Source organism: Prionailurus bengalensis, chromosome D3, assembly GCF_016509475.1.
Source record: "Prionailurus bengalensis isolate Pbe53 chromosome D3, Fcat_Pben_1.1_paternal_pri, whole genome shotgun sequence".
NCBI lineage: Eukaryota > Metazoa > Chordata > Mammalia > Carnivora > Felidae > Prionailurus > Prionailurus bengalensis.
The window spans coordinates 166534-194243 of record NC_057356.1 but is presented as its reverse complement, the minus strand read 5'-3'; the positions used below and the strand labels follow the sequence as shown (position 1 = coordinate 194243).

Here is a 27710-nt window from a genome sequence, read left to right as displayed (position 1 = left end):
ATGTAGGAAACGAACTGTGGAGTTACAAACTGAAGTTAAAATAACACTGCCTCTTGCAATTATTCATTTATCAACCTTTATTAAGATCTTTATTTCTTCATACAGTTTCGAGTTACTTTCTACTTTTATTTCACCTGCTCTCTGGAGCACTTCTGTCAGGCAGGTCTAACAAATGAACTCCCATTTGTTTTCTGGGAATGCCTTAATTTCCCCCTCTACTTTTGAAGGTCAGTTTTGACAGACACAGGGTTTTTGGTTGACAATTTGGTTTGTTTTAGTGCTTTGAATATATCAGGTCATTGCCTTCAAGTCTTCAAAGGTGCTGATGAGAAATCTGCTTATAATCTGACTGAGGATCCTCGTGTGGGACCAATTGTTTCTTGATGTTTCAAGATTCTTTGTAGAAAATTGGATTATAATAGGTCTCGACGTCGGTTTCTTTGAGCTCATATTTGTGGGTGTCTGTCAAGCTTCTTGGGTGTTTATATTCACATCTTTCATGAAATTTGGTGTTGTTATGACTAGTTTTTTTAATATTAGCCACTCTAATTGTGTGTAATGGCGTCTTATTGTTAATTTGTAATTCTTTAATGAGGTGTGATGGTGAACAACTTATCATATGCTCAATTGCCATCTGTGTATCTTCTTGTTCAGATCATGCGCCTCACAAACTGGCCACTCCTTAGAGCTGTTCCCCTTTTATTCCACCTAAGTTGGACATGCCTTCTCTCACAGTGGCTGCCCCAGCATTACCCTTTCATAGATTCAGCCTGACACTTTCAAATGGCTTTGCCAGCTTCCTCCTTTGTGCCCCTGTTGTGCTCTGTATGTTCGTTCATCTTAGCTTCTTTGACTCCCAGATATGTTCACAGATGTTTAACTTTGCTTTCCTATGTAGTGGTGAACACTTCTTGTGCACAGAGTTGTGTTTCATTCAAGTTTATGTCACCTGCACCTCACTGGATGTCTAGCACCAGGTATTCTCCTATGTTGAGTGAAAGGCTGAGTGATTTAATACACATCGAAGGGATGCTTTCAATAAATTCTAGCTTTTCTCACAAAGTAGAATATGAACAATTGACATTCTAGGCAGCTTGTTGTTTCCCACAAGCTCAGTAAAGTGATTTGAGATTCAATAGGAATGTGCTCTTTCAGGGACCATTGTCATTTGTGGATGTGTCTGTGGACTTTACCTGGGAAGAGTGGCGGCTGCTGGACCCGGCTCAGAAGCACCTGTACAGGAGTGTGATGTTGGAGAACTACAGCCACCTGGTGTCCCTGGGTAGGTGCTCCCTCCCTGAAAGGACTGTGTGTGGTCTCCAAGCTTCCCCTTCTTGGGTGCTGAAACTTGGGTGGCTTTTGCAAAGAAATTACTTGTGATTTTAGACTTATATTTAAAGGCCAGATTTTCTTAGTCTCCCTTTGGCATCAGAATATGCTAGTGAACGGTCTCCACTTTGCTGTGGGCATAGGGCAGCTTCGACCTGCTGCCTCCACGCTGAATCTTCCCTATTCTTCAGGGTCTGTGGTAGTTTTGGCCCAGGTTGTCTGTGATTTTCCATTCACAGGTTATCAAGACACCAAACCGGATATCATCTTCAAATTGGAGCAAGGAGAAGAACTGTGGATGTTACAGGCCCAAATGCCAAGTCAAGGCCATCCAGGTGAGTGATCAAGATACTTGGATCTTTTCCTCCTTACTCAGAGTTGATGTGAATTCGGATTGACGTACAACTCACGTTTGTGCCTTTTGTCTCATTTGTTACCGTTTTTTCTCCATTTCCTTCCTGTTCTCTTCTGTTCTTTTTTCTACTTTCCCAAGATAGACCCATTTTGTTATCCATTTAAACAAGCTTCCTCTTTATCTTACTCAGTGTGACTATCACACACCCTTCTACTTTCTTTTTTTTAATTATATTTTTATATCTCTTTTTTATATTTTTTTAATTATATTTTTAAATCAACAACCACAGTCCCAACCTTCTTCCTTGTCCTTGAAATCTATTAGGATAAGTCGTCACTGTCATTTCTAAGTGCATTCCTACAGTCCTGGATATTAGTTATTCCACCTGGAGCCCTTTTCCCTCCTTACCCAGGTGACACCCCGCTGAACCCACTCACACACTACATGGTGAAGCACTTACGCTTGTGTTTCCTTCTGAGTCCAAGGGGTCTTTTATTTTATTTTATTTTATTTTTTATTTAAAAAAAAATTTTTTTTTTTCAATGTTTATTTATTTTGGGACAGAGAGAGACAGAGCATGAACGGGGGAGGGGCAGAGAGAGAGGGAGACACAGAATCGGAAGCAGGCTCCAGGCTCTGAGCCATCAGCCCAGAGCCCGACGCGGGGCTCGAACCCACGGACCGCGAGATCGTGACCTGGCTGAAGTCGGACGCTTAACCGACTGCGCCACCCAGGCGCCCCAAGGGGTCTTTTTATAGTCACTACTTTTCTTCTTTATTATAACCTTTAGAAGATACCCATTCTGAAGATTTAAACTGTTTTTCTTTTTGGTAATTGACAGCCCGTCTGTCTTTCATCTGCTTTTTGGTACTGAGATTGGTCCCCCCCCCCCCCCCCCCAGTCTCATTTTCAGGAACTGGAATTGTCCATTGGTTTGCTCCGTAGCTACATCATACTTTCTTCTCACCTTCTGATTGTTTATTCATTCTGCTGTGCTTCCAGCTCTTTCTCTGGCCACTGGGGAGTCAGCTTAAATCTCTTTTATGTGCCATTTTCTTCACTAGTGTTGCTGAAATCTGTTAATATTTTGGTTCTCTATAGAGAAGTCTTTTAAATTTCCCACCAACACCAAGGCCAATATCTCATTTTTGGTCATTGTATTTATTAATCAAATGTATTCATCTGGGTCCTTTTGTGTTAGTTCATCTTCGTGTTACTATCAGGTGTGTTTCCCTACGCGAGTTTAATCTGTCACAGGCAGGGCCATATGAATCACGTTGGTGTTTGTATCATTAGGATTGTTTCAGCTGTAATTTCTCATCAATCCGAAATCAACCTATTAAGCAGAAGCTATTTATTAGTACACATCACAAGAAGTCCTGAAGCAGGGCAGCTGTAGGGTTGGCTAAGTGATTGACTCAGTAAATCACCGAAAGTCTGGTTGTTCCCCGCCATTCTCAGTATGTCAGCATTTTCCCAGGTTATCTTGCCCATGGTCACCAGATGGCTATTACAGTTCCGGCCAACGCCTGCAGGTATGCCAGCCCCAGTAGAAGAAAAACTGATTTTTCCACAGGGCTGTTTTTATGAGGTGGTAAAGCCTATTCCAAGAAATCTCCTCAAACTTGCCATACTCAGTGGGTTAGGTTTTTATCACAGCCCCTGTCTGAAGAAGGCTCTGGCAAGGGAAGTGGGCGTACCAGTGTTGACTCATTTAAATGATGCTTCACCTTCTGGGGAGAGGGGTAGAGGTAGCAATGGAGACAGGTCCCCATTTCCCTGACTGAAGCACGTGGCCTTAAGGATGGGTTTGGGGAAAAAATCAGGTTTCTGCCAGCCAGGAAAAGGGAGGAAAGATTGTTGGGTAGGCAGCACTGTCTACCTTCGTCCACCTCTTTGGAGAGGTAGCTTCTAGTCACATCCATCTTCCGGTCCATCCATCTTCAAAAATATTCCGCCACCCCTGTTTTCCTTCTAATACTGTATTAAGTCCTGGATACCAAGTCCTGGATCCTTGTTCCCAGTCAGACCTGGTGGTAGTTCTTCATGGTCTGGTGGCTTGCAGTTGAAGATAAGTTATTCATATTCAACCAGCCAGAGAATTGCAGAGTAGGTAAAACAGAGCCACTGCAGTGAGTGCCACACACAAGTCCCTGGTTTGCAGTGCGTTGAAACCCTGGTCGGGGCCAGGACTCCCTGGTGTGGCAGTGGCCTCACGAGTCCTTGGTTCTGCTCTCTGAGCATAATTCTCTTGCTGTTGTCTTCTGTGGCTACACTCAAGATGGTCATTCAGGAGAATGTTTTTCTGTAGCTTCAGTGTCTGAATTCTGTTGGTGCAAGTTGAGTTTCCAGGGACTACCTTCCAGGGACAGCCAGGAATCATCTTCAGTTACGTTTAAGTAATATTTAAGCTCAGGAATTTCTGTCTTCCATTCATCGGCTCTGGTATTGTTTCCTGTTTCTTGAATTCTTTGAACTTTTCCTGTGACAACCGACCATAATATCATTTTCTGCCATTATTGTTGCGAAGAGTATGCCCCACCAAAAATGCATCAGGTTTCTTGGGAAGTCAAAGGAAGGAAGTCAGAGCTGTGCTAACCAAGAGCGGTAAGGACGGGTATGGCGCCAGTCAGAGAAGGGTTACAAGGGTAGCGTATTAGGATAGGTTCGGTGTCCACGAACTCTGAAAGTCTGCACGGATAAGACTGTTAGCCAAACACATGACCAAATCTGATTCTCATTTTGGCATCTAGATCAGGTCTACCCATTCTCTTCTGTTCAGCCTCCAGATATCTGTCATTGTGCCTGAGGATTTAGTCCCGTGTTTCGTTCCCTGTCTGCGTTCTGTCGTTGGCTTTTGTTTTGTTGTAAACAGCATTCTGTTCAGCCCGTCCCCTCTCAGTTTTCTGTTCCCTCAGATGAAGCCACTTTCATCCCTTTTGGCTCCACTTGCTTCCATATGTGTAAATAACCAGCCTATTGTAGTGCATCTTGATTTTCCCCCTTAATAATGATTATTCAGTATAAAAGTGTAATGATTTAATTCTCTTTCACCCTCCTTCCTTCATACTCCCCATGATACACACACTGTCTTCTTATACCCCAGTCATCTTTATAAAGTTACTTCATTTGAGTTAGATCGGTCTTCAGTTCTTACATCTTTATGACTATGTAAGTTCTGTTCACAGGTAAATCATGCAAATACGCAATGGTGTTAATTTTTGTTCATAGATCATTTGTTTTCTTTTGAGTTGTTCTATTTGTCTGCCAAGTCTTCCCTGTTCTCATCATTAATGTATTTATCATTAACCCCAGACTTTTCTTCACGTCTAAATATTCTTGTGGTACAGTCAACCAATTTAGTAATTCTGTCAATCTCTTCCTGATGACATCACTTCTTTTTGACTTTCTCCATTATAACCTAGTTTTTCTCATATCCTGGGTATACCATTTTTTATCCTGGAGTCTCAGGTTTTATTTTCTATATCTGTTTTGTGTCATCTGTTTTCTTGGTTGGTTTTATCAGAGCACTCTTCAAGTAGCTTCCTATGAAAGAGTGCATGTGATACAAATTTTGAGACCTGTGCCTCCAAAAATGTTTATATTTTACTCCTGAATGCTCTGCTTTTTGTCCTCTAGTGATGCTAATGAGAAGTCAGATGCCATTCTAAATTTTGATCCAATTATTTATTGAAAGAATATAATGCTGAGATCCCTTCCAACTGCTTTATATTTTCCTTATTTTTCCTTGTACCTATTTTGTTTTCTTTACTCATTATTCAAAATTTCAAGACTTAAAACCATCTGTATGCATTGTCAGTTTTCTATGCCTATCTTCATTTTTAGTTTTTTTTTTTTTTAATTTTTATTTATTTTTGAGACAGAGACAGAGTGAGAGTGGGGGAGGGGCAGAGAGAGAGAGGGAGGGAGACACAGAATCCGAAGCAGGCTCCAGGCTCTGAGCTGTTAGCACAGAGCCCAAGGCGAGGCTCAAACTCAGGAGCCATGAGATCATGATGTGAACTGAAGTTGGACATTTAACCGACTGAGCCACCCAGGTGCCCCTTCATTTTTAGTTTTGATTGTTCTCCCCAATGGCCAGGAGTTTCATTACGTTTATACTTGAGGTTTTATTTATATTCAGATCCGATATATGAAACTAAAAGTATAATCTCATGACATGGCATTTTTAAGATGATTTTATGTTCTGCCAGGATCGTGTTATTATTTTTAACATGTAACTATTTTCTCATTTCTAGAAAAAGTCCTGGAAATTGATGATCATATGGACTGGCATCAGGAAAATCAAGGCAAGCTGGAAAGTATGGCAAAAAACTATGAATGTACTGCATTTGGAAAACTATGTCTTCTTAGTACAAATTATGATTCTTCAGGACAAAAGCTTCATAAATACATCACTCATGGAATGAGTTTTAAATATAATATAGACTTCAATAGTGGTTTTGCTGGAAAGAATCCTAATGAGTTTCATGCATACAGGGAACCATTCCATCATTCTAAACACGAGCAAACTGTTACTGGAATAAAATACTGTGAAAGTAATGAATCTGGTAAAACTGTCAACAAGAAGTCACCACTCATATGCCAACAGGTGTATATGGGTGGAAAACCCTTTGAATGTGCTTTTTGTGGGAAGGCCTTCAGCAGCAAGTCATACCTTGCAGTGCATCAGCGAACTCACGCAGAAGAGAAACCCTACAAATGTAAGGGATGTGGGAAGGACTTTAGCAGCAAATCCTACCTCACTGTCCATCAGAGAACTCACACAGGAGAGAAACTCCATGAATGCAGTGAATGTGGGAAAGCCTTCAGTTTCAATTCACAACTCGTTATACATCAAAGAATTCACACAGGTGAGAATCCCTATGAATGCTGTGAATGTGGGAAAGTATTCAGTAGAAAAGACCAGCTCGTTTCACACCAGAGAACTCATTCGGGGCAGAAACCCTATGGTTGTAATGAATGTGGTAAGGCTTTTGGTTTGAAGTCACAGCTCGTTATACATCAAAGAACTCATACAGGCGAGAAACCCTTTGAATGCAGTGAATGTCAGAAAGCCTTTAATACAAAGTCAAACCTTATGGTGCATCAGAGAACCCATACAGGGGAGAAGCCGTATGGTTGTACTGAGTGTGGAAAAGCCTTTACTTTCAAGTCGCAGCTTATTGTACATCAGGGGGTTCACACTGGGGTAAAGCCCTATGGGTGCGTTCAGTGTGGGAAAGCCTTCAGTTTGAAGTCCCAGCTCATTGTGCATCAGAGAAGTCACACAGGAACGAAACCTTTTGTATGCAGCGAATGTGGCAAAGCCTTCAGGAGCAAGTCCTACCTCATTATACACATGAGGACTCACACAGGAGAGAAACTCCACGAATGCGGTGACTGTGGGAAAGCCTTCAGTTTCAATTCACAACTCGTTATACATCAGCGGATTCACACAGGAGAGAGTCCATATGAATGCCATGAGTGTGGGAAAGCCTTCAGTCGGAAATACCAGCTCATTTCACACCAGAGAACCCATGCTGGGGAGAAGCCCTATGAATGCAGTGACTGTGGGAAAACTTTTGGCTTAAAGTCACAGCTCATTATACATCAGAGAACTCATACAGGCGAGAAACCCTTTGAATGCAGCGAATGTAGCAAAGCCTTTAACACCAAGTCGAACCTTATGGTGCATCAGAGGACCCATACGGGGGAGAAACCCTACAGTTGTAGTGAGTGTGGAAAAGCCTTTACTTTCAAGTCGCAGCTCATTGTACACCAGGGGGTTCACACTGGGGTAAAGCCCTATGGATGTAATCAGTGTGGGAAAGCCTTCAGTTTGAAGTCCCAGCTCATTGTGCATCAGAGAAGTCACACAGGAGTGAAGCCCTACGGATGCAGCGAATGTGGCAAAGCCTTCAGGAGCAAGTCCTACCTCATTATACACATGAGGACTCACACAGGAGAGAAGCCACATGAATGCGGTGACTGTGGGAAAGCCTTCAGTTTCAATTCACAGCTCATTGTACACCAGAGAATTCACACAGGAGAAAATCCCTATGAATGCAGTGAATGTGGAAAAGCTTTTAATAGGAAAGATCAGCTCATTTCTCATCAGAGAACTCATGCAGGGGAAAAACCTTATGGGTGCAGTGACTGTGGGAAAGCCTTTAGTAGCAAGTCCTACCTCATTATACACATGAGAACTCATTCAGGAGAGAAACCACATGAATGTAGCCAATGTGGGAAGGCCTTCATTTGGAAGTCACTACTCATTGTACATGAGCGAACTCACGCAGGGGAAAGCCCTTATAAATGCAGTCAGTGTGAGAAATCCTTCAGTGGAAAATTACGGCTCATGGTACATCAGAGAATGCACACAAGAGAGAAACCCTATGAGTGCAGTGAATGTGAGAAAGCCTTCATTAGGAAGTCTCAGCTCATTGTACATCAGAGAACTCATTCAGGGGAGAAACCCTATGGATGCAGTGAATGTGGAAAAACCTTCTCTCAGAAGTCAATTCTCAGTGCACACCGGAGGACTCATACAGGAGAGAAACCCTGTAAATGCACTGAATGTGGGAAAGCCTTTTGTTGGAAGTCGCAGCTCATTATGCATCAGAGAACTCATGCAGATGAAAAACATATTGATGAATTAAATGTAAGAAACTTTCTTCCAAAAGTCAACTCATAGGAAACTCCAGCAAATTCATACAGAAGAGAAACTCTGTAACTGAAATAATCTCATTGTACACCAGAAAACTAATACTGAATAGAAACCTTATGAACGCACAGCATGTGGCAGGGCACCCACAGAAAGCTGCTTTTTGCACATAAAATAAAAACAGTAAATGCACACGGAATGTCATGAATTCAGTGAGCCTGGTAGGTCATCCTTTGTTAAAGTTTGTACAGGTGAGGAGCCATATCAATGAAGTGCATTTTGGAAAGTTATTTTTTTACTGTGATAAAATTTGCAAAGAGGAAGTTTCATAAAGCAAGTGAATATGGAGCACACTCCTTTGAAATTAATTTTAAACCGTAGGATTTTACTGAGAGAATGTGTAAAGGCAATGAATGGCAGAATTATCAAAATTGCACACTCTTTAGGTATCAGAAAATCATACCTTGGAGAAATCATGCTATAAATTAGGGAAATTCTTCATCTAGGAAAGACAAACTTCTATTTAAAAAAATATATTATGAATGAAGATCTATGAATGTGTCAAAAGGGGTAAAGCCTCAGTAGAAAGGTTCCCTTCACTGTTATTTTAATTTGGAAGATAATTTAAGAATTATTGTAAGGGAAATTATGTTCCAGATGTTCCAGATTGTTAGGAAAATATTGGAGAAAATATTCAACTATAAATGATAGGCATGTTCATAATGGAATATAAAGTGTTTTTTTTTTTTTTTTTTTTTTACAATGTAAATAAATATAATCAGGATAACCAGAAATACATCATAAGACCTACAGGGATATTTAGATGTTATCTTCCTTTTACTATAGGAGTTATGTGTAGTTTGGCATTCCACTTGTGAGTGTCACATATGAGAGATAAGTTAGATACATGCCATTGCCCAGGGACTTATTCTTTTTAAGAAATACAACTTGTTTCTAGAATAATATGATTTATTAAAAATACATTTCAATACTACAAACCTTTTCTACTGTTTTGTACCTTTTGTAAGTGGGCCTGGTGGCTACTTCTTTAGTTACGTACATTATTATAGTGCATAATTGATGTGTTTGTGTAGCTGGAATCTATTCTGCCCTCACTAGTTAGAACATCTTGATTTTCACTAAGATAATCTCTCACAGTGTGTGAGGTCCTGATGGGGCCATCATTCAAGGTGCCCTACCAAGGACTTGACATGATCGTCAAAGTAGGCTGAGATATTCCAGACTTTGAATTTCTCATGGACTCCTGAAGTACCAAAAAGCAAACTGAGCTTTTGTTTTCTGGTAACATTTTCCTGCAATTATTAATTAGTTCTTTCTGTATAGATTACCCAGGATAGCTTTAGTTATTGTCATTTTAAAATTCTAACTCACTTATCTTTGTATGAGTTACCTGGTGTGCTTTCAACGTATTTAAATCACACATTTAGTGGCACTGCTGAAATGTGTTCAGGCACACCTCATTTTATTGTCCTTCGCAGGCAATGCTGTTTCCCAAATTGAAGGCATGTGGTGACCCTGCACTGAGCAAACGTATTGGCTTCATTTTTCCAATAGCATTTGCTTACTTCATGTCTCTGTCACATTTCACTAATTCTTGCAATATTCCAAACTTGCCATTATTTGTTATGGTGATCTGTGTCAGTGATTGTGATTTGCTGAAGACTCAGCATGGTTTAGCAATGTATTTAAAGTATGTACATTGCTTTTTTTAGACATAATGCTACTGTACATTTAATAGACTACAGTGTAGTGTAAATATAGCTTTTATATGCGTTAAGAAACAAAACTTCATTTGACTCGGTTTATTGCCACATTTGCTTCACTGTGGTAGTCTGGAACCAAGCCTGCAGTTGTCCGAGGTACGTGTGTACGTGTTGCTGTAGAGTGAGGGTGGGGAAAAGTCACTGTGCCAGCTTCCTTCTTACAAGGTCACTTTTCCTCTCCAGTTTCTTTATGTGAATGAACATTAACCTGAAGAGAGTTGGGACCCTGGCAATCACGGCTACACTTCAGGAGTAGCGTATTGCAAACCACAGATGTTTTTCTTTTTAAATTTTTAAAAAATGTTTACTTATTTTGATAGAGAGACAGAGTGTGCGCAGGGAAGGAGCAGAGAGAGGCGGAGCCACAGAACCTGAAGCAGGTTCTAACCTGCTTGGAGGCTCTGAGCTGTCAGCACAGAGCCTGACGTGCAGCTTGAACCCACGAACCCTGAGATCACGTCGGACGTTCCACCGACTGAGCTGCCCAGGTGCCCCTCAAGCCACAGATACTCCTGAATCCCCTCCCACTTTGTCCTCTGTACTTGAGGAGGGAATCCCACCATTTACCCTCCTTCTTTGAAGGAGGTGTTTAATGATTTCTGAATGCCTGGTCCTTCCTGTGTTCAACTCATTACACAGGATGCAATCTAAAGATCCCTGGAGTAAAGAAGGATGATTCACAGAAGAGAAGAGAAAGTTTGCATGAGGGAAGAATGTCAGATACTTGATCAAGTGTATTCCCTAAATCTGGAAAATATAATGAGTATGTGTTCTGTCATAGATGTTCCGAGGAAGATTCACACATAATAATGAATTGTGTGAATGTATCGTGTGATGCAAATCCACATGCAACCTTGCCCAGTAGAAATGTTGATATAATGTTGACAACATTATAATGTTTCAACAACGTTGAAATCCAATACTGTGGGAAAAGCTAATGCTAACATTAAGTTCTTAATCTTAAAAAGAAAATTTGGGGCAACTGGTCAGTGTAGAGTGTGCAACTCTTGATCTCAGGGTTGTGAGTTTGAACCCCATGTTGCACGTAGAGATTGCTTAAAAATAAAATAGGGGTGCCTGGGTGGCTCAGTTGGTTAAGTGTCTGACTTTGGCTCAGGTCATGATCTCACGATTCATGGGTTCGAGCCCTGCATTGGGCTTTGTGCTGACAGCTCAGAGCCCGGAGTCTGTTTCGGATTCTGTGTCTTCCTCTCTCTGCCTCTCCCCCACTCACGCTCTTTCTCTCTCAAACATTAAAAAAATACAATAATAAAATAAAATCTTTAAAAAAAGAAAATCTACCAGATAAATGAAATTTAACAGAATGAATAGATTTACAACCAACAAACAATAAGAAAAAGTAAAAAATTGAATCTCTGGCTTGAAATCTGTCTAGCCCTTCTAACCCTGCCCCAGCCCCAGACTTTTAGTAATAGCTGATAATTCTCAGGAAAATTCAAGGAAAGATAATCCAGCATTTTACGGTTTTTCCCAAAAATCAACATGGGGGGGGGATAATTCATGATTCGTATTTATGAACATAGGTTAAAATGTACTAAATCTAATAGCAAAATGAATTCAACAATGTGGAGGTTTTTTTTTTTTAAAGCCATGACAATACGTGTAGCAGACTACTAGTCATGAACCCAATGTCCCTTCATTACCAACAGAGTCACTGTGCCTTTTTATTTTAAAGTTGATTTATTTATATTGAGGCAGGGGAGGGGCAGAGAGAGAGGGAGAGAGAGAATCCCAAGCAGGCTCTGCACTGCGGACACGGGGCCTGAACCCATGAACCAGTGAGATCATGACCTGAGCTGAAATCAAGAGCCGGACCCACTCAACTGACTGAGCGACCCAGGTGCCCAATCACTGTAGTTTTCATACTGACAATGTGCTCAGCCAAAAAGTTACATTTTCTCCATTGTTTTTGTAGTGAAGTATCTTGCTACTAAATTCTGAGTAATGAAGTAGAGGTTGCTGACAGTGTCTAATGGAAAGGCTGTAAAGAAAACAATGGGGAAAGCCCCCTAGTGTTCTGGAATCATTTCCCACTTTAATACACAGCACACATGATGGTTGGAGATTGAGCATCCATTGTGGAACCTGGATTCATCTCAAGGACAGAAGCCACCTGCGTCTGTGCTTTCTGGTAATGACGGGGCTGCTATAGCAGCTCTACACTACTAACATCTGAATATCTTTTACACAAGGGTGCATGAACTGCCTTGTTTAAGCCACCTTTTCTTTTTTAGGTAGGAAGGGTGTTGTGTCTGTTATATGCAGCTGAATGTCACCCTATAAAAATACATTATGATGTTTGGGAGATCTAATATTTAGAAAATCTTCATAAAATTAATCACACTACCGGATAAAAGAAAGGCCATGTGATTATCTCAATATGTGTAGATAACACATTTGATGGAATGTAGTACCCTAGATAATTTTTCAATATTATTAAATTAGGAATGGAAATTAAATCCTTTAACTTTGCAAACAGAATGTTCCAAAACTGGACATAAGTACTTATTGGTAGATATCTGCCATTATATTAAGAAAATTACAAGAATGGCCATCACTTTTATTGAACAGTGTGTGATAATTCTAGCCAATGTGTGGAAACAAGGAATTGGGGGTGAGGGCAGGAAAAAAAAAACTTCCATTGTTTGGAGGTATGGTTGTCTATTTAGGAAAACCAAAATAAACCTCAGGCAAACACAGAGAATTGCAAATAGAGTAGGATCTCTACTGGATGCGTATCAGTTGTGTTGCTCTGCTTCTGGTTAGACTGGGCAAGCTACGACATCTTAGAAACAGAGCACAAACCCCAGTGAGCATGGCGGTAGGAAGTAGAAAGCACTTTCTGTAAGAGAAGAGAGTTTCTGCTCTCATCCTTGGTGAAACTGCAGGAAGAGGAGAGGGCCCACGTAGCAAAAGGGAAGGCAAGACAAGCAGGCAGTTGCCTGTGGACTGGCGTGACACATCAGAATCCCAAAGTGCCCCCGCCACGAAGGAGCATCCGGGCAACTCTTTCCCATGGGTCTTCCTGGAACCCTCAGAGATAGTATGACAAGTGCGATATTGATAGAGAAAAATACTTTAATTTTATTTTTTAAAATTTGCATCCAAATTAGTTAGCATATAGTGAAACAATGATTTCAGCAGTAGATTCCTTAATGCCCTTTACCCATTTAGCCCATCCCTCCTCCCACAACCCCTCCAGTAACCCTCAGTTCTCCATATTTATGAGCCTCTTCTGTCCCCCTCCCTGTTTTCATATTATTTTTGTTTCCCTTCCCTTATGTTCATCTGTTTTGTCTCTTGAAGTCCTCATATGAGTGAAGTCATGATTTTTGTCTTTCTCTAATTTCACTTAGCATAATACCCTCCAGTTCCATCCATCCACATAGTTGCAAATGGCAAGATTTCATTCTTTTTGATTGCCGAGTAATACTCCATTGCGGGTGTGTATATATACCACATCTTCTTTATCCATTCATCCATCGATGGACATTTGGGTTCTTTCCATACTTTGGCTATTGTTGATAGTGCTGCTATAAACATGGGGGTGCATGTGTCCCTTCGAAACAGCTCGCCTGTATCCTGTGGATAAATGCCTAGTTGTGCAATTGCTGGCTCGTAGGGTAGTTCTATTTTTAGTTTTTTGAGGAACCTCCATACTGTTTTCCAGACTGGCTGCACCAGCTTGCATTCCCAGATAGAGAAAAAATTTTTAAAATCCTGTTGAGATGCCCAGGTTTTCCTTTAAGTGGAAGGCAGATACTATCTGAAGGAAGGTGACAGGGCAACAGTTGAGAGAAATCCATTAGAAGCACTCCGGACTTTTAGGCTGAGGGATGGGCAGAGAACTGAGAACACACATATATGAAAGCCACCCCCAGGCATTAAAATCTATTACAAAAGACTGGAGAAGGGTCAGGAGAGCTGAGAGACTCCCAAGATCTTGTAGGCCTTCCCAGAGTGCAGGGCTGCTGTCCTCAGAGGACCCAGAGACTAGGCAGCAACATGAAACATCTCTGGGAGCCTGGAAATCCTAAGAATTGGAAAGCAAAGAGACCTTAGCAACCCAGAAAGCAGTGAGACAGTAAGGCAAAGAGGTAAGTAGTTCACCCAAAGCTGGCGGCTTGGCTGTGAGCACAAGCAAGTGTCTAGAATATTCTCATGCTGAGATCCTAGGCCCTCTGAGGAAAATATCCTGATCCTGTCCTCAGAATATTTGAAAGCAGTTGTGCACTAAATGAGAAGCTGAAACAAAGCCCAGACACAGCTTAATACCAGATTAAATTGATTCTGACCTACACCCCATTTCCCAATCTCACAGCTGACACTAGAAAATATGTACCCTTTTCTCTAGGTAAATATGTATTAAGAGCCAAGAAAATCACCAGAAATAAAGAGGGATATTGTATAATGATAAAAAAGTAATTCCACCAGACAATCCTAAATGTGCACACATTTCACATCAAAGCTTCAAAATCATTCAAAAACTACTGGAAGGAGAAATACACTCCACCATTGTAATTGGGCATTGCAACAATTCTTTCTTTCCTTTTTTTTCTTTTTAAATATTTATTTTGAGAGAGAGAGGGAGGGAGAGAGAGAGAGAACAAGAACAAGTGGGGGAAGGGCAGAGAGAAGGAGAGACAGAATCCAAAGCAGGCTCCACGTGGAGCCCAATGCGGGCTCAAGCTCACAAACTGCAAGATCATGACCTGAGAGACATCAAGAGTTGGACATTTAACCAACTGCACCACCCAGGTGTCCCAACATTTATTTCTGGGTAACAAAATGTGGGGACCAAAATTCAGCAAGGCTACAAAATTAACTGAATACTGCTATCAACAAACGGGATCCAATAGGCATTTCTAGAACATCCAACAGTAGAATACACATTCTTTTCAATTGTTCATGAAGCATTTAGCAATGTGGGTCATGTCTTTGGTCATAAACTGGAACTTAAAAAAAAAATCATGCAAATTGTCTTCAGACTATAATGCAATTTAATAAGAAACCAATAGCAAAAAGAACAGTAAAATATCCAAATACTTGAAAATTAAGCAACACAATTCCAAATAACCCATGGACCAGAGAAATCTCAAAAAAATTATATATATATATATATATTTTTTTTTTGTTTTTTTAAAAATTTTTTTTTTCTCAACGTTTATTTATTTTTGGGACAGAGAGAGACAGAGCATGAACGGGGGAGGGGCAGAGAGAGAGGGAGACACAGAATCGGAAACAGGCTCCAGGCTCTGAGCCATCAGCCCAGAGCCCGACGCGGGGCTCGAACTCCCGGACCGCGAGATCGTGACCTGGCTGAAGTCGGCGCTTAACCGACTGCGCCACCCAGGCGCCCCTATATATATATTTTTTGAACTGAACAAAAAAAATACTGCAAATCAAAAATTGTGAGATAAAAAAGCAGTGCTTATAGAGGATTTGTAACATTAAATGCTCATATTAGAAAAAAGTAAAGATCTCACATCAATAACCTAAACTGTTACCTTAAGAAACTAGAAAAAGAACAGTAAAATAAGCTGAAAGTAAATACAAATAAAATAATGAAAATAAGACCAGAAAGCAATGAAGTAACCCTCCCCCCAAAAAAACACTACACATATAAATCTGACAACTGTGATGAGATGCACTAAATTATTTTTTTTGTTTTTGTTTTTTGTTTTTAAATTTAATTCCAGTGTAGTTAACATACGGTGTTATATTAGTTTCAGATACGCAGTATAGTGATTCAACAACTCCCTACATCACCCAGTGCTCATCACGCCAAGTTCACTTCTTAATCCTCATCAACCTCTTTCGCCCATTCCCCCCCCCCATCCACCTGTCTTCAGGTAACAGTGTGTTCTCTACAGTTAAGAGTCTCTCTCTCTCTCTCTCTCTCTCTCCCTCCCTCCCTCCCTCCCTCCCTTCCTCTCTCCCTCTCTCTCCTTTGCTCATTTGTTTCTTAAATTACACACATGAGTGAAACCATATGGTATTTGTCTTTTTCTGACTTATTTTGCTTAGCATTATACTCTCTAGCTCTATCCATGTCATTGCAAATGGCAAGATTTCATTCTTTTTTATGGCTAATAGTCCATTGTATGTATATGCTATGTCTTCTTTATCCATTCACCTATCAGTGGACACTTGGCTGCTTCCATTTCTTGGCTATTGTAAATAATGCTGCTATAAACATAGGGGTGCATATATCCCTTTGACTTCGTGTTTGTTTGTTTGTTTGTTTTGTATTTTGGGGGCAAATACCCAGTAGTATAATTACTGCATCACAGTGTAGTTCTATTTTTAATTTTTTGAGGAACCTCTATACTATTTTCCACAGTGGCTGCACCAGTTCACACGCCTACTAATAAGAGGGCTCCTTTTACTTCACATCCTTGCCAACACTTGTTTCTTGTGTTTGTTTTTTTTTTAACGTTTATTTGTGAGAGATGGAAAGAGGCAGAGCATGAGCAGGGGAGGGGCAGAGAGAGAGAGACAGAATCTGAAGCAGGCTCCAGGCTCCGAGCTGTCAGCACAGAGCCCGACGTGGGGCTTGAACCCACGGACCACTAGTTCATGACCTGAGCCGAAGTCAGCTGCTTAACTGACTGAGCCACCCAGGCACCTCTTGTGTTTTTTATTTTAGCCATTCTGACAGGTGTGAAGTGATATCTCATTTTAGTTTTGATTTGCATTTCCCTAATGATGAATGATGTTAAGCATCTTTTCACGTACCTGTTGGTGGAGGTGGACTAAAACTCTTGACAGACAAACTATCAAAAGTCACTTATGCATAAATGGGTAAACCTGAATAGCCCTATAACTACTAAAGAAATTGAATTTATAGTTAAAAACCTTCCCACAAAGAAAAATCCAAGCTCATATCATTTCACGGTGAATTCTACCAAACATTTCAGGATGAAATAATACCAGTTCTATACAAATTCTAGAATATAGAAGAGGAAGAATACTTCTTAACCCATTTTATGTGGTCAGCATTACACTGATAACAAAACCTGACGAAGATATTACAAATAGGCAAAACTGCAAATGGTCGTCATGAACATAGATGCAAAAACCCTCAACAGAAAGCTAAATCAGGGTTGAGCAAAGATGGAAGAATGCCATATAAATATATTTGCTGATAAAGTAGGAAGAATGTGAGTAAGCTTGGGAAGAGGAGAGAGAGGGATGGGGGAAGTAATGTCATTGATATTAGAAAACCAAAAAGGATACTATCTCAACTGATAGGCTGATTATAAAAGATTGAGAAAAATGAGATTCAGGGAACCATAAAAAGTTAGAAAAGTAACATCTCCCACTCTCCGCAAAATAGAAAACTTCCTAAATCACAAAAGAAATCATTTGGAAGAACAAAGGGCCAAATGAAACAACAACAACAAAAATACATTGCGTTGAAATAACGGATGAAAAGAAGGAGGAAAACTCTTTGTGACAATAGAATTCAAACTGATAAATGTAGAAAAAATGATGAAATTAGAAAGTCACCATTTGGCAACCATTATCGTAAAGGTTGTTTCAGTCAGGAATTATCAATGGATGTTAAAACTTGTGAGCAAAAATGTAATGAGAAACAAATATTACAGTCTCAAAGTCTCTTCCTCCTAGATACTAATTAATGGAAAAAATAGTAACTTTAGACTGAGAAATTTGAAGAAATAGGAAACACTTTTACATACATGATAGCAAAATACAATGCTAAGCAGTATTTAAAGGAAAATGTTTAGCTTTAAATGAACATATTAGAAGAGAAAAAGATTAAAAATGTATTTTCTAGCCCTTTATTTAATGAAGCTAGAAAAGCAAAGCAAATTAAGCCCAGATTAGGAAGGCAATAGCAAAGAGCAGAAAATGATTAAATAACAACAACAACAACAAAAAAATGTACTGGGAGAAAAATGTATCACCAAAAGTTGGTCCTTAGTAAGACTGATAAAATTCATTTCCAATAAAGAAAAGGCAAGAAAGAGAAAAGAGACACTGCCAATATCCAGAATGAAAATGGGAATATCATAATGGATTTTACATGAAAACAAATAATGAGTCATGAATAAACAAATAATGAATAAATATAAAAGATAAATGCAAGTCAAAGAAGGTGATATAATAGGGAAACACATTTGATAGTTTTGATGATATGGATAAATTCCTTGAAAATCACAACTTAAAACTGACACAAAAAGAAGTAAAATGAGTTAGTCCTGAATCTGTTGAAGAAATTGAAGTCCAAATTTAAAGCCTTTCCACAAAAAAAGCTTGAGGCCTAGATAACTTCACTAGTGAATTATTCCTCACATTTAATGCAGACATAATTTCAGCACTATAAAAATTTCCAGAGAATACTTCTCAATACTTTTTAGGAGACCAGTGTAACTTTGATGCCACAGACACATGGGATGAAATGAAACTGTAGACCTATCTTTTTCTCAAAAACAGTGATGTATAAGTCCTAAACAAAAAATTAGCAGACTGTATCTGTTTTTTTCTTGTGAGGCAAACATGATAACCACTACACTACAGAAACTGGCCTGTATCTAGTGATTTATAAAAATTACATCACAGTCAAGTATGGTTTAGCCTATCCATGCAAAGATGCTTTAAAGTAAAAAAAAAAATTTTTCAAAAAAAAAACCCCACTGTAATATACCACATTTACAGAATAAAGGAGAAAAATAGTATGAGATGTAGAAAGAAAGTTGATAAACAGGTGTTCATAGCAGTGTTTTAAAAATAGTACTAGAGAGGAACTTCCTTAATCTGATAAAGGGTATCTACAAAAGAAATCTGCAAAATACTTCATGATGTAAACACATCATGATTGCTTTTCATGGTGAAATATTTAATGCCTTCTCCTCTCATACAAGAATAGAAAACTGACAACATTGAAGATTGGTGGTCCTAGTCAATGCAATATATTTGTTTTAATTTTTATTTATTTTTTTTTTTAAATTTTTTTTTTTCAACGTTTATTTATTTTGGGGACAGAGAGACAGAGCATGAACGGGGGAGGAGCAGAGAGAGAGGGAGACACAGAATCGGAAACAGTCTCCAGGCTCTGAGCCATCAGCCCAGAGCCCGACGCGGGGCTCGAACTCACAGACCGCGAGATCGTGACCTGGCTGAAGTCGGACGCTTAACCGACTGCGCCACCCAGGCGCCCCTAATTTTTATTTTTAAGTAGGCTGCGTGCCCAGAGCGGAGCCCAATGCAGGGCTTGAACTCAAGATCCTGAGATCAAGACCTGAGCTGAGATCAACAGTTGGACACTGCAATAAATAAATAAATAAATAAATTGAGATCTATTTCATAATCATGGATCAGAAGACCCAATATTTTTCTCAAACATTTCCTAACTGGTCTATAGATTCAATGCAATCTCAAGTAAAGTCCTAGTACATATACTTCTGTGAAAATTAATGAACTGATCATAAAATTTATGTGGAAATGCAAAGTAAAGAATAGCCCAAAGAGGAAGAACATTGAAGGGTACACACTGAGTATCAAGACGTACACCAAGATTAAAATAGTATGGTTTTGTGTAAAGCTAGACAAATAAACCAGTGGAACAGATCAGAGAACCCAGAAACAGACCCACACTTGTATCAGCATCTGATTTAAGAGAAAAGTGCCACTGCAATACAGTAAAAGGTCAAATGGGCTAGGTCAATTGGATATCCATCCGGAAAAAAAATTGACATGACATAGTTCATTCTAGAAGTTAAAATGATTTCCAGATGAGTTGTATACCTAAAAGTAAAGGGAAGAAAGTAGAGCCTCTAGGTTACAGTGGGGGGACATGTGGCATTTGAAGAGGCAGATTTAGCAAATAGAATATAAAAGTATCAACCATAAAAGATTGCATTACACCAAGCATTTTTTCCTAAACGCATCTTTAAGAAACTGAAAAGAAGAGCTACTGGCTGGGAAAAAGTATTTTCATTACACAAATATGAAAAGAACATAGATCCAAGTTTTATAAAGAACTGCTACAAATCAGTAAGAAAACTTAAGGCAAATGGGCAAAGAACTTGAGCATGTCACAAAAAGATAACCAAATAGACATATGCACATCACGTATGCTCATCACCATTAGTCATTAGGGAATACAAACTGCAGTGGTGTTTCACCACACACCCTCCAGAATAGATCAGACTCACAACATCCAACAAGTATTGGCAAGGAAGTGGAAAAACTGGCCTCATACCTAGCTGGTGGGAAGGTACATGTGTACAGCTTCTTTGGAAAATGGTTGGGCAGTTTCTTCGAAGACTAAACATATGTCTATAAGATAACTCAGCTTTTCTTCTCCTGGTTGTATACCCAAGGGAAGTGAGCGCATGTGTTCACTCTGAAATGTCACAAGAATGTTTGTGGCATCTCATTGATAATATATGAACTGCAAACACTTAAAATTCCAACAGTTGAAGGGAGAAACAGTTTGTGGTATAATGAAACCACAGAATTCTACACCACCGTAAGAAGTAACGAACTATTGATACATGCAACAGCATGGATGAATCTTAAAACACTGTGAAGTAAAAGAAGCCAAACTCAAAGGAATATATACTATATAATTTCACTTATATGAAATTTAAGAAAAGGCAAAACTTACCTGTGGCAATAGAAGCCAAAATGGTGATTGTCTTTGGGATATACTGACCCGATGATGCCAGTGGTGCCAATGGGCACCAATGATGCCTGTTAGCATGCTAAAGTATGCTCTATCTTGATTTGGGTGTTGGTTTTCTACTTATGTGAAGTACAAAAACAGGCAAGGCTGATCTGTGCAGACTTAAGTCAGAAAAGTGGTTACTCTGGGGGGATAGTGACTGGAAATGAGCACAGGAGACCCCACAGCGTGCTGGAGACATGGCGGCACAAGTATATACATATATTAAAAAATCAGAGGTATACCCTTGAGATTTGTGCACTTCATGGAAGTTATTTCTCAATAGAAAAAAAACACAGAATCAAAATCATTAAGAATTTTCACCATGACAAAATGTATTTTCACGGTTTTGCACTTATATTTTCATTCAGCTATTTACATGTAATATTAAGCCAATTTAAGCAAATGCTTTTGGTTAAACATCTTTTTATACCTGTTTTTCAACAACAAAAATACACAAATCATTTTTTCCTTCCTGCTCTACTCAGGGTAGGCAATCAACAACTCTTTTTTGAGGGGATGGATTCCTCAGGTGCAGGAATACACATTCATTTCTGATGTCAGTGCCCAGCATAGGCCTGCAGTATGAGAAGCATCAGGAAAGTTTGCTGAGTAATGATAGAATGCAGGTTACACGGACACTCCCCTCCTTCTCTCCCACCCTCCATCTCAGTAAGCTTGGTAGACATCACATCCCTCTGCTCCCAGGGGGCATACTCGTGGCAGAAAGCCTGTGTCCAACAAGCAGTGGCTCATGTCAAAAAGAAATCCACATACTTTGTAATCAGATGGATGTGAGTTAACCTCAGCCCTTCTACCAGTTCTGTAGCTATACACCAGTGAGTTACCCTCTTGGGTGGGCATCTGTAACGTGTCCCCAAACTTACAGATCTAGACTCCAGGGAGTGTTGGTCTCCCCACCTGCTGAGTCATTGCCCTAAAGCTGGAACCCAGAGTCATGAAGGAGGCATGCCATCGTGGTGTTGTTGGGAGTGGGGTGCTGGACCATGACCCAGAAGAGGACACTGCAATGCTTTGACCCATCAGAAGATCTTCATGTAGAGGTGCATCTTGTCAGACTCATCAAGTTTGTGAAAGAAAAGGGTTCAACCCTCTAGCAGGGCTGTTAGTCTGAACTGTTTCTGTCATAGCAGAACAGGGAGCCATTTCTAATGCCCTCTGGGAGGGTACTTTAAGTTGAGGTCCTGCTTTCCTGTTGCCTGTCCCCCATCCACATCTACCTACTTTCATGACCACTCTTAAGCTCTTGTTTATGTTCCCTAGGTCCTTTACAGAATTTTACCCAGGACATCAAGTCCCCTATCTCTTTTTTCTGTCAGGCATCTTCTTCCTAGGATGTTTCCCAGGAGACCAGCTCGCTATAGTTGTGTGAACGCAGTGAAGGGGTCCAAAGGACTGGTCTCCAACAGCTACAAACCATCTAATATGCAAACAGACATGAAAAAATCTAACAGATCTCCCGAGAGGTACTTACCCTGGGACCACTGAGAAGGCAGTGAGAAATGGGACCTGAATCCCCTCAGGGGAACCCATGGTAATGAAGGTGATATTCCCTGCAGAGAAGAGGGCTTCAGGGTGAAGCAGAGGTTCCTAGCAGGCTGATCTAGATTGCCTCCCAGCCTTCTGTGGATCAGGGATTTTAAAAATTGTGTTCAACGATTCATGACAGGGGAAAGTGCATGAATCACCAAAAACTTTCTTCCCCGCAGGGTTTTCCCCAAGTCTCCATGTCCAGTGTGGGACCTCAAACCCATGACCCCAAGATCAAGTCATATGTTCCTCCAACTGAACTGGTGAGGTGCCCCACCAGAGATTTTCTAAAAAGCAAAAGTAATATGCAGGAAACTACCTTGCCAGATTTTAAATGTGTTAAAAATAAATAGTATACATAAGAAACAAAATGATAATGATGAAGACAGCACTTTTTGAATATTGACTAATTGTCTCAATCCCATGAAGGGTCCTGTTAGTATCTCTATGTTACCAAAGATGAAAGAACGTGCAGGTGACCAATAATTTGGCCGAGTTCATATAGTTGTCAAGTAATTGAACTGAGAGTCCACCCCAGGTAGTCTGTGTCTTGGAGAGAACAGAAAATCTGGAAGGAGAAGTATTCTTTAGAATGTGTTATGCGCTAATGATTTCATCTACATTAGAACGCATGGAAGACCGGGAGAGAGGCAGTCCTTATTCACAATGGGCACAGGCCAGCCACACTTTGGCACTATCTTTTGTTGGGAGATCAAACCTCTATCAAAAGTGCAGCTTATGAAGTGTTCGTCCCGATTTAGAAAGCTTAGAAATAGTTATGTGCTGAAGTTAAGAACAGACGTTTCCTTGTCTGTTATTGGTGCAGGGCCTCTGGAAGGTGTTTTAATATTCACTGGACCTATTTCCTGATCAGTAACAAGGGAACATAGTCTTAGTTCGGGTGTGGGGGTGGGAGGCTCATATAATAATATCTTCCTTGGGACACACTGAGTGTTCAGCAAATGGCAACCAAAAAAAGTAACTGATGTTATATTAGTGAATTAGGATCGTGTAATTTGTTGAATTACATTTGAACTTAATTCAATAATGTAGATTTACATTTTAGGTTCCACTGACTTTTTTAAAATTAAAAAAAATTTGTTTTAATGTTTATTTATTTTTGAGACAGAGAGAGACAGAGCATGAATAGGGGAGGGTCAGAGAGAGGGAGACACAGAATCTGAAGCAGGCTCCAGGCTCTGAGCTGTCAGCACAGAGCCTGACGCGGGGCTTGAACTCACAGACTGTGAGATCATGACCTGAGCCGAAGTCAGAAGCTCAACCGACTGAGCCACCCAGGCACCCCTCCATTGACTTTTTAATTCATTGGAGAGCAATCAGGAATATTTTCATTGAGCATCTAGTGGGTCCTAGAGAAAAAGACTAACAGCACTAACAGCAAGATTTCACTGTAAATGCGAGGGTATGCTATAGCAAATCCCTAACTCCCCGTGTTCACCCATATCAGGGATGCTCCAGCCTCACTATACAGTTGACCCTTGAACACGTGGGGTTAGGGACACCAGCCACATGCAGTTGAAAATCCATGTATGAGCTTTTGATGAGGGAAACAAAGGCAAGAGAAATGTAGCATAAATTAAATCTCCTTACAGCTTGCAGCCCAATGACAGACACCTGAAATACGCAGAGCGTCACCTTCCTCGAGGAACTCATGGTTGCCTTACTTCCTCAATGTTCTTGTTTTATCAAAGACTGAAAGTAACCTCATCTTAACAGCAGCTCGCCCCTCAAGGTCCCGAAAGCCTTGCTTCCAAATCCCGTAGAGTCTTACGCTATCCCTAACCCTCACTTAAAAGTATATAATCAGTCACTCCTCACAACCCCAGTGCAGCTTTCTGTCCATGGGTCCTGTCCTGTGCTTTAATAAAATCACCTTTTTGCACCAAAGACGTCTCAAGAATTCTTTCTTGGCTGTTTGCTCAAGAACCCCATCACTTCAACTTCCCCAAATCTTAACTACTAATAAGCTACTGTTGGCCAGAAGCCTTACTGATGACATAGCTAATTAACATATATTTTATATGTTATATGTATTTTATATTGTATTCTTAGAAGTATCATTAAGAAAATCATATGGAAGAGAAAATATATTTAAGGTACTGTATTTGCTTTTTTAAAGTCCAGGTATAAATGGACTGGTATAGTTATTTATTTGTTTCTTTATTTGAGAGAGAGAGAAGAGAGAGAGCACACGTGAGTGGGGAAGGAGGACGGGGGAGAGAGAAAATCTTAAGCGGGCTTTATGCTCACCTTGGAGCCCATGCTGGGCTACATCCCACCACCCCGGAATCGTGACCTGGGCCGAAATCAAGAGTTCGCTGCTCAACTGACCTAGCCACTCAGGTGCCTTTAGACCCTGTAATTTACCCCCTTTTGTTCAAAGGTCATCTGTACTTCGTCAGTCAGGACTGCTTCCTACAACCCTGTTGTTTTCTCTTCCCATTCCTTGAAAAGAACCTTAAAAATGGAAATATAGACTCTTCTTTTTATAAAAAATAGAAAACGTGGTAAGTAAAAAGAAAATTAAAACGCCTAATAAAAATAATGAAGTAGAATAGTAATTCTATGCCTACGTTCAAGCAGAGTTTAACAACGTGGCCTGTATCATTCTATGCTTGTACCTTTCAAATCGGCTCATCTCACTCTGTCTTGTAACACCCCTTTTTTATTGTACAATGTATCATGACAGGGTCAGGCCGATATACATTCTTCTGCAGCGGAATTACTAAGAACCTTCCAGGAGCCCGTTCTCTTTCTGAAGCGTGATTTATTTAGCAAATCTTTCACCAGACACTTGGGTTGTTTCCAGATTTTCACTTGATCAAACGCTGAAATGTTTATGTTCCCGCCAAAGTCTTTTGCATAAGCTTTTAAGCTTTGGCTTCAGAGAATCTTAGATGACCCGCCCGGGGCCATCCTAGGTCGGAAGATCTCTGGGCCGGAGATCCGGGGTCGGAGGCGCAAGGGGCTGTCCCCGGTGGCCGCTCTAGGAGCCCGGCTACAGGAGTCCCCCACTGCGCCGCAGACCCCGCACCCTCCACAGGGACCTCTGTCTCGACCTCATCTCCTAGGGGGGGTCTGGATTTGAAAGGCGCCCTCCTCCAGCAGGGGTCAGGGTGGGGATGCGGGAGGGGAATGTCTGCCCCAAGAACTGCGCCCTCAGCTGGGCTTTGGCTCCGCCACGGGGTGCCTGGTGTGGGGGTCAGTCAAAGGTCACAGCTTTCTCCTGCTCCCGCCGCAGGGGCACGAGGGTCCTGGCGCCTTTCCCTACACCGCCGAGCAGGGCTGTCTCTACAGCCCACGACCCCCAAGACCCTGGTCCCGCTCCTTCCTGCGTCTGAGGACGCGCAGAGCCGGGCTTCACTGACCCTGTGATCCCCCAGGAAGTCCTGGTTCTTCCAGAACGCCCAAGGCCTCCACAACTTGTCGGCGCCCCCCTCCCCCAACCGAGAACCCGCACGAACTCAGGGGAGACCTTCTTCACGCAGGGGCGCAGGCCCAGAGGCCCGGGGTCGTCGGGCGGAGCCCTCGCGCGGATTGGCCGCGGCCTCGATACTTTGTCGCAGCCGCGCCTTCCGCGGACCTGTGGGCAGAGCACGTGCGCTGGAGCGGAAGTGGGGCGCGGGCGGCCGGGCGCGGTGAGTCCCGGCGGAGGGGCGGCCGGGCGGCCTGCCTGAGGCGGGGGGGCGCTGCGCCGGCCCTGCGGCGCCGAGAGTGGGGGCGCTGGGCAGCAATCGCGGCCTTTGCGGGGGAGCAGCACGCCCCGAAAGGTACGGGGTGGGGGTGCGGCCTCAGCCAGGCTTTGGGGAGGGTGCCCAGGTCTGGGCACCTGGCAGAGCCACAGCCCCCCGGGTACCCTCCATCCCTGCCCGGGTCCCCTCAGTGTCCCCTGGAGGTACCCCCCCAGGAAGACACTTTGTTCTTGAAGCCCGAGGTCCCGCCTGCAGGAGCCTGGCCCTTAGCCTCCTGTCCTCTCTTCCTAGAGCCGGTGCGGGGCGGGGCGGGGGGGGGGGGGGGGGAGGGGGGGAGGGCGGGGGTTTGCGCCGGAAGAACCTGGGGTCCTGAGAGGAGCCCCCCCCTTACCGTCCCTGCCGAAGCCCCGGAGCCTCGGCTCCCTGGGGGGACGCGGGATTTGAGGCCTACTGCCCTTCACGATGGGGAGAAGCACTGGGCTCCAAGGTAGGATCTGGTGAAGCCTGAAGCCGTGGCCTAGAGCTCTTCCCCCTAGTGGGCGGCCCCAGGCGCCAGGAGGACCCAAGAGGCGGTGCTGGGCCGAAAGAACTAGAAACTGCTGCTAGACCCTCCTTCAGGGAGCGCGCACACAGGCCTGTTGGCTGCAATTCTGGGCACGCATGTCACCACATTGGTGGAAAGCGGTTTGGTAGCATCTACAGAAAACACAGCTGCCACATAGCGCTCCCCTTTAACCTTGCTTACGTGAGTCTGTTCAGTAGAAGAGTAATCCTGAGCCCAAGGTATTAGGGTTGTCATGCTGCCTAAGTGTCCAGGAGTGGAGAGATGTGGAAAGAAGCCTGGCCCCTACCGTCGTGGGCCACTTGACAGGACCGTTCATATGGACCAGGAGATTAATCACGAGCAATCTGTCTCTGTTGGTAAAACTGCTGTATGTATATGGAGATTTTTATAAAAAAGAAAATTCACAAAGCCTTCCGATCCAACTTGCCATAGCTTACCTGTGTGTGTGTGTGGGGGGGGGGTGCGACGGGAGGAGGTTGCGGAGTAGATGGACTGGGCACAGGGAGGCCTTGCAGATGTTCGCTCCTTTGTGTGTATGTTTAAGGTGTGGGATTAGGACAATCTTTAAAACTTTGTGTTTTTCAAATATGTTGGCTTTTTGTTGTTGTTGTTTTCAAAATCAAAATAAAAAGCAGATGGTGCTAGTCCTGCCTCTGGAAGGTCCCATGGCTCCTCTTTGTAGAGTGTAAGCAGTGTCGGCCCAGCCCCCGGCCCAGGGTACCTCCTTACTGCTTCAAGAGGCCTTGGCATCCATTGCACAGATACTGGGGAACTCTAATGACCCCAACACGCATGGTCCGTGCCCTGATTGAGGTCAGAAATGGAGGGGAGAAAAAACCCCACCATTACCTTGTGTGTATAAGAAAGTGGGGCAGGGGCACCTCGGGGGCTCAGTCGGTTGAGTGTCTGACTTCAGGTCATGATCCCGGGATTGTGGGATCCAGCCCTGTGTCGGGCTCTGTGCTGAGTGTGGAGCCTGCTTGGGATTCTCTCTCTCTGCCCCTTTCCCGTGCTCATACATGTGGTCTCTC

General features: G+C 42.0%; 1 protein-coding gene and 1 long non-coding RNA gene across 3 annotated transcripts in view; both read left to right on the top strand.

The window, feature by feature from the left end:
• LOC122470072 (zinc finger protein 268-like) overlaps window positions 1–9350 on the top strand; it is a 31147-nt gene extending 21797 nt beyond the window's left edge. The window contains exons 4-6 of one of the 2 annotated variants that reach the window (XM_043557199.1): window positions 1156–1282; window positions 1569–1664; window positions 5945–9350. In XM_043557199.1, the coding sequence (XP_043413134.1) occupies window positions 1156–1282; window positions 1569–1664; window positions 5945–8382 (2661 nt within the window). In that variant the 3' untranslated portion in view covers window positions 8383–9350. The remainder of the gene's footprint in view (window positions 1–1155; window positions 1283–1568; window positions 1665–5944) is intronic. The other variant, XM_043557200.1, reaches the window with a different exon arrangement.
• Window positions 9351–11912: 2562 nt separating this feature from the next.
• Window positions 11913–12699, top strand: LOC122470073. The gene is made up of 2 exons (XR_006293815.1): window positions 11913–12288; window positions 12392–12699. It is a non-coding gene; the product is annotated as an uncharacterized LOC122470073 (long non-coding RNA).
• Window positions 12700–27710: the final 15011 nt, after the last annotated feature.